Genomic DNA, 7,761 nt, shown 5'->3' with positions numbered 1-7,761 from the left:
TAGAAATGGAAAGCTCTAAATGTGATTTAAAAATAAAATACCATTTTTATCCTCCTCATTTAAATTTTACTTAATAATTAATAAAATAATTAAATAATATCATTTTTATAAAAATATATTAATAATTAATTAAATTATATTTTATTTTACTTAAAAAATAATATAAATATTTTTTAAATATTTAATAAAAATAAAAATAAAAATAAAAAAATAATTAATATTATTTTTAAATATTATAAATAATTAAAAAAAATTAAATATGATAAATAAAAATAAATAGAATATGTAATTTATCATAATTAATGAATTAGAATTCATTTATTATGCAATTCCTATATATCCATTCTTATATTTTATTTTTGTTAAAGTTATTTAAAAATAATTATTATCTTATATATAATTTAAATTCAATAGTGTTAATTTTTGTTCGTAATTATTAAACTTTGAATTCGAATCTAAACATTATTAATTAAAAAAATTATTATTTTTATAATTACTTTAAATTTATGTAATTTATTATACCTCGCTCTCTCCTCCTCCTTCATTTCTCTCCCCCTCTCTCATTTTCTCTCTCTTTATTTTTCTCCATTTTTATTTATAGATACTCTCTCTATCACTCGGTCCTGCACATCTGCAAATATATACTTTTGAAAATGATCAATTACGCATTCGTGTTTGGCTTTTTAGTTTGGGCAATTTTTTTAATATTTATAATTATCTTTCTCTCTATCTTTTTCTTTTATGACAGTAAAGCGAAACACATACACACATAGTATATGAGTTATTGTATTAATATTCACACCCAAGCAATTACTAACTGGGAGGAGTTTTGACATATACCTATAAACCCACACACACATTCATAATTGATGTGAGAGTCCGAAGACTCTGTCCTAAGCACGCCACACATAGGATTTCAACCAGACCACCAACAAATGGCAACAAAGCCTTTTAAATTTTTTTGACAATAAAGTGAAACACACGCACACACGGAAGTATATAAGTTACTGTACCAACACTCACACTTAGACAATTACTAAGTGGGAGGACTCCTAAGTAAAAGTAAACTTAAAATAAAATAGGTAAAAAATAAAATTCAAAGTAAAAATCTCAATTAAAAATCAAAATGAGAAACAATAAACCTTGAATCCAAGATTCATCAAATAAACCAAAACATACTAATTTTAAAAATGGAGAGAGACCCCAAGTTTGCTTGTTTCACCATCCGCTAAAGGATTCCACACCACCCACAAGAACCTAACACCACTTTCTCCAATTCAATAGCCATTTCCTTTAATTAAACGTTGCAATGATTCTAAGTGATTTTATTTATTTAATTGAAGCACAATATGTTAGTAGAAGTTGATGGTTTGTACAGTGGGAGTCAGTCATTTTCTTATCTTATTATAAATGTAATAATCCTAGAATAAATAAATGATGAGGCCCAAATTCAAGATTTTTACACCCTCTGTATATTAATGATGAAGGAAGATTATCAAATTATTCCTAATTAATAAATGAATCAAGTCATTAATCATGATAAATAATAAAGATTAAATGGTAATTTATTCTTTAAAAGATAGTTACAAAACTACCCATCTAAAATTAAAGAGATTTTTTCATAAATAAATTTTAATTTAATAGTATTAAATTCATTTTTAAAAATTATAAAATCTTTTAACAAGTCTCAATAAAAATAAATTAATTAAAAATTTTCTTATTCAATGTAGTCTAACATGTACTCAGGATGGAGCTATATTGGGGCCGTAGAGACCATGGCCACAAGCCCAATAGCTCCCATTAATTTTTTTCAATAAAAAAGTTTTATTTTTAATTTTTTTATTTAAGCATAATTTTTTAATTTATAAATAAATATAATTAAAAATTATTTTAATTTATTTATATAAATAATTAATTACAATTTAATATAATTTATTAAAACTATTGTATTATTATGATATTTTTTTTTATTATTAAGTTGGGGTCTTAGAAATATCTATCCTTTTAATTTTTATGCAATTAATAAGTTGTGATTGTAGAGAAAAAAGAGAAAGATGGAATCTGAAGACAGGATGAGACCTGAGATATTTTTATAAAGATAAGCATGAAATTGGAACACATGATTTCAGAATTTCCAGCAGAGTTCCATTCATTATGTTTTTGAATTTGATGTCTCCAGTCTCAGAAAGCACTCTCCTAACTTCCACGACAGCAACATTCTTGCAAGATTTAGACATCACAACCACTTCGTTAGACGAAATCAAAATGGATTAGGTCATTTTAGTGATGGAGAATTCAATTTCAACCTCATACTATTTGTCTAAAATTCGAGTTAAAATTCTATATGAATATTCAGTGTGACGGTAAAAAAAGATTAAACACTGTTTTAGTGGTTAAGAAGTTGAATGAACCAAATAAAAATAAGGCCGAACAAAACCTCCGTTCGCTCAACAAGGCAAACGAAAAATATACCAAACAATAACTATGCCAATAATCAAGGAAGTCCAAATCTCAAGTACCAAGCAATAATCACACAAACAATTAAGTAAAGAGTAGATTTTATGGAAACAATCTAAAAAATTTAATAAAAAAACGAAACAATGGTTATTTTCATAAAAGATCTATAAATGCCAACCAAATAATCAGAAACAAGTAAGCATATTCTTATTCTCCGAAATATGCTCATTATTCATATATCAAATTTTCTAACTTAAATATTTAAATGATCTATCAAAAGGCCATCCACCTCATTCTCCGTTATCTTACAATTTTTACGTGGCATTAGGACGAGGCATATAGAACTCTGGTAGCATCACAACCCAATTTAATGTGTCGCCTACCAATTTAATATTTACACTCTTGATTTCATATTTCTCAACACACCTCAAGTTAATGGCCCTTATGAGTCATGCGTACACATATTGTCTCCAGACATTGAATGATGAATCTTCATATTCTTATGCATAGGTTATATTTAGTATTATTACTGATATCTTTAAATATATTAACTAAAAGTTATTAAAATATATTTTAAAATTAAATTTAATATATTTTAAAAATACAAAATTTTAAAATAATAAAACCAACTTTCTTAAATTGTTTTTGAAAAACAGCTGAAATAACACCTCTAATTTTTTTTATTTTAATCTCTCAACCTCATTCCAAAAGGAAACATGATATAATAGATGGATTAATTTAAGAAAATTAAATTTGATTTTGAATCAATTTATTAGTGGAAGCACAAGTATGTTCTTTTTCCATTTTTTTTTTACTCAAAATGCTGCAAGTTCGTAAGAAAAATCAATAAATTCTTGAAAAAGTCATAGTGGGTAATGCTATTCACTCCTCTTCCATAATGTGATTTGACAGGGTGATATGAAGGCACACCTAGCTGTCTATGTCATATGGCTTTTATCTCTTGAAGGATTTCATTTTCAATTTCAAATGCTGCAATATTTGCGCCACTAGCTTTGGTTTATTTTCAATCTGAGCTGGTGCACATGGTGCCCATTGGTCTTCTCATTTTGAGGCAATATCTTTCCCAAGCGGTGCTTAAGATATGGAGAACAAATTTGTGTGGCAACCCACAAGATCCATTATTTTCAGTTAATAATTCATCGAATGTTTCCTTTGCAAGTTGGCAAGTACTAGATTTTAAACCACTGTTATTAAGATTTCATAACCATATCTTAATCTTCACTTTCTTCTTCTTAGGTCACATTTATGGTCCACTTAACTGTTTTAATGGTTAAACAGGGTCCAGTAGAATAACTGCTTGTTTGTGGACATTACAGTTAGCTGCCCTTCTAATCAAACAAGCTTTTCTTTTGGGTTCTGCTCATCAAGAAAGCAGGAGGTCATTGTGACATGATGAAGACTGAAGAATTGCCAGATTGGGAAAATGAAAATATGCTAATTCCTGTAGTACTGTAAAATGAAGATTTCATACATATGACAGACGCATTTTTACTGGATTCTCACAAAGGGGTGAATTCTGCTGTGAGTCTCACCGCCTGGGGTTCAACTCTTTGTTGTTGAACTGCATTGTGTTTGGGTTCACCTACAATTTCATTTGTAAAACATGAGACTGTAGAAAGATAACAGAATGTTAAAGCTAAACTAAGAAAGAAATTAATATTGCAATAAACATGTCCTACTGAATCCTGGAATTCTCTTCCTACTGAAACAAGTGACTGGGGAAAGTGAATGTATTGTGAATTTGTGATTAACACCTGCCCTAATCGATTGGCGGACTGAGAGACAACATCACAACAACATAATGATTAAAGAGAAGAAATGCTCAGATTAAATATTTTATGATTTGAAAGATCATTCCACCCTTTATACAGCTTTCCAATATGGGCTTCAATGGAATCAACTAACAAACAAGAGTTTTATATATGTATATTTATATATTTCGTGTCTTTTGAGGTTGGCTTGCAAGTAGCAGGATTGCTTCTATCTGTCACTTCAGTTTTGTTTCTGTTTATTCCTTTCAATTAGCAAATTAATTGTACGAGGAAGTTAAACAGAATTAGTGACTTCTTCATTTTTTTTTTAACTTCTGGATATTAAACGTAAAAATTAATTTGTTGTAAAAGACAATTTAGAAATGTGCATATCTGACTGAATCAAGATCCTTTAAATCTTGAAAATGCATAAAATCTTGAAATTGATTCTTGGCCCAAATTGGAAATTAGAACCATTGTTTTCTTGGAATTATGAAAAGTTCACAAAGCTAGAATGGACAATTTTGAATGAACCAAATAAAGAATAAAAATTAAACATTTGCAAAGTATGAAATTAAATAATCAATCACATTAATTAGTATAGAAAAACCACCTTATCCCTATACAATACGTAATAACAACCACACAATTTCATTATTGGAGAGGTTCTATCCTTGGGGACTGAAGCTCATTGAGACCTACTATCTAAGTAGCTAGGAAAGGAGTAAACAGTTTTTCTCCCTGTACATGTTCATCATATATGGATCATTCATAAACTCTTCCCCTCAACCCCTTATTGGCAATTACTAGACCTTAATATATATGTATGGACTTAATTAGACTTTCTTGAGTATAAAGAATTGTTGCAAGAAACTCGAGAAACCATTCTCGTATTATCTTGCTGCCCATGAGACTTGGAATTGAATGAAGATTGTCTTCCTTGCCTCTGTTTTCTTCTTGGCTGTGATGACCTTGGAATGAAAACTCCTGTTCCTTTGCTTTCTCTTCTTTGCTCATACATAAATGGTGATGGTGCTATTGGATAATTCGCTCTTGAGAAATCCTGCGAGAGTAGAAGGATGAGATATAGATATCGTGCATGAAAAGGTAAGATAATACTGTTATTTTATGAAAAATGAGAGTATGGAGATGGAGAAAAACCTGGAAAGAAACTGAAGGATAATTTGCAACTGGGTCCTCATCATCATCCATGACTAGAAGAGAAATTTGCTTGCTTAGGTCTGCGAAGAACAGATCATCTTCCAATTCCATAGCTACTTCCATGGCAACTCCAAGTATAGAGACCACTCTCTGTTTCTTTTGGTAGGCTACTTAGAAAGTGTTAATTAAGCACCAAAAATAACAAGGTGATGCTCAGTTCTAATCTCTGAGTCTCACCCTTTTTTTTCCCTATTGTCAAGTGAAGTGGGGATGAATGGGTTATATAAATAGGGAAAGGCAAAAGAGAAGGGTGAGAAAAAGCAAAATGAGTTGTGCGTCTGTGCATGTGGGGTGGTGGGGACTTCAGTGGCAGTCGGCCAATCTGGCTAAAGCCCCACAAGAATCATGAAGTGTGTTATGATATTATCCAGTTGGAGAAAGAGATGAGGAACAACAAGCAACAGCCCACACACAGAAATCTAATCCAAGATAGACTCAATCTCTAACATTATAGTTGGTTGTAAATGGATGCGAGCTGTCTCTCGCTCTCCCACACATACACATGCCTCTCTTAAAGGTGAAAGGTATGGCTAAAAATTCAGAGTCAGTCCACAAGTGTATTAAACATGCGGGTGAATGCTCATCAGACGAACAAGTTTTCCATCTTTATTATTTATTGCAGAATTTATAGTGGGGCCAGTGCCCAGTAGTCATAAAAAGAACTGATACCTTTTGGGCCAGTTCCGATGCACCAATAACCACGGAGCCACAACTGTAATTGCCTGCGGTTAAAAGAACACAATGGAAAAGACTTGGAAAATTATGGAACTTAGGGGTAAGGGTAGGATAGATCATAAAGGGGCATTGGTCTGCTGGTCAATTACTTGTATTGATTCCCTGAAGAAAATTTCACCACCCACTAGTACACTGGGTTTTTGAATTCTATGTTATATGTAGCAATAATTTTACCCTTGCTGGATAACAAGTACGAAGTGCCTCGATAATGGACGGCGTCTTGGTCCACACGGTTTGTAGGGCTGGACGCCCTTGCAAATAAAATTAAGAATAATGTCCAATTTATCTATGTGCTTATTAAAAAAAATTTAATTTAATTTATTTTTTACTTCTATTAAAGCTTAAAATAGCTCAGTCATATAAAAGTGAGGTACATGCACTAAATTAAATAAATATTTAATGATTTTTTTATTTTTAATAATAAAATATTATTTTTAAATTAATTAATTGAAAATAAAAATAAAAAATGCTATTTTTATACTCTCATATAATTAAGTAAATTTATAAAATTAAAATCCAAATTTGTTATATTTACAAATAATTAAATTAAAAACCATAAAATATTATATTTATATTTTGATATAACTAATTAAAATTCAAAAAAATTATAATAAGTGTTAACTATCTAAAATTAAAAATCTTATTTTCATATAATTACTTAAAAATAAATAATAAATAATATTTTCATACTTTCATATAATTAATTCAAAATAAAAATTAAAATGAAATTAAAAAATTTTAAATTAATTATAATTAACTAAAATAAAATATAAAAATATAATTTTTATATTTTCATATAATTAATTAAAATTATAAAAATAAAACAATTGTAACTATAATTAATTAAAATTATAAATATAAAAAACTCTATTTTATATTTTTATATAATTATTTAAAATTAAAATTCATTATAAATTAAAAATATAAATTAAAATAAAATAAAATAAACAGCTTCTTACGCGCCTCTAAAAGGTTGTAGATTTCATGCATAACAATTTTGGGGCAATTTGAGTTGTAATGGAAATTTCAAGACTAATTTGACACAAAAGTTAAAAATAAGTTAAATTAAACTTTTTTAGTAAGTATAAGAGCAAAATTGAACAATATTCTAATAAAATTATAGAATACATCACAGCATTTTTAGTATCCATTTTGTCTACTTTCCTTGCCTACATTGTTCCATTGGCAAGGGGTTGTGCACCTTGGAGACCTGATGTAGTTATGAGTACGACCAGGCGTAGGAGGCACTCGGTCCTCCAGATTTTCATGGGCCCCCGAGGGTGCACCTAACACCGCGCGACGTGCGGTGCTCTTCCAGCCGCTAGACCCTACCTCCGACTGAGTCGTTTCTAGGGTGAGCGGGCTGCTAAACAGAAAAGATAACTCTTCCCGAAGCTCTCGCCGATATCTTCGGACTCCCTAACGTTGTCGTCAGCCGCCACATAGCTTCCTTTGATCTTGGAGCGGATATTAGTGTCCATGTGGCAAGTGCAACATGAACATTAATTAATTTCTAAGTTAATTAATTATCTTAATTAAATCTCTTGGAGTGGACTGCTGTTTTTGGTGCAAACAC

General features: G+C 29.8%; 1 protein-coding gene across 1 annotated transcript; it reads right to left on the bottom strand.

The window, feature by feature from the left end:
- Positions 1–4,796: 4,796 nt before the first annotated feature.
- Positions 4,797–5,955, bottom strand: LOC110655222 (uncharacterized). The gene is made up of 2 exons (XM_021811439.2): positions 5,391–5,955; positions 4,797–5,292 (listed from the first exon to the last, which is right to left on the bottom strand). Exons 1-2 carry the CDS (start codon positions 5,511–5,513, stop codon positions 5,062–5,064), a joined length of 354 nt encoding a protein of 117 aa, XP_021667131.2. The 5' UTR covers positions 5,514–5,955; the 3' UTR covers positions 4,797–5,061.
- Positions 5,956–7,761: the final 1,806 nt, after the last annotated feature.

Source organism: Hevea brasiliensis, chromosome 4, assembly GCF_030052815.1.
Source record: "Hevea brasiliensis isolate MT/VB/25A 57/8 chromosome 4, ASM3005281v1, whole genome shotgun sequence".
Lineage (NCBI taxonomy): Eukaryota > Viridiplantae > Streptophyta > Magnoliopsida > Malpighiales > Euphorbiaceae > Hevea > Hevea brasiliensis.
The sequence above is the reverse complement of the archived record's forward strand: the minus strand, read 5'-3'. Positions and strand labels throughout refer to the sequence as shown.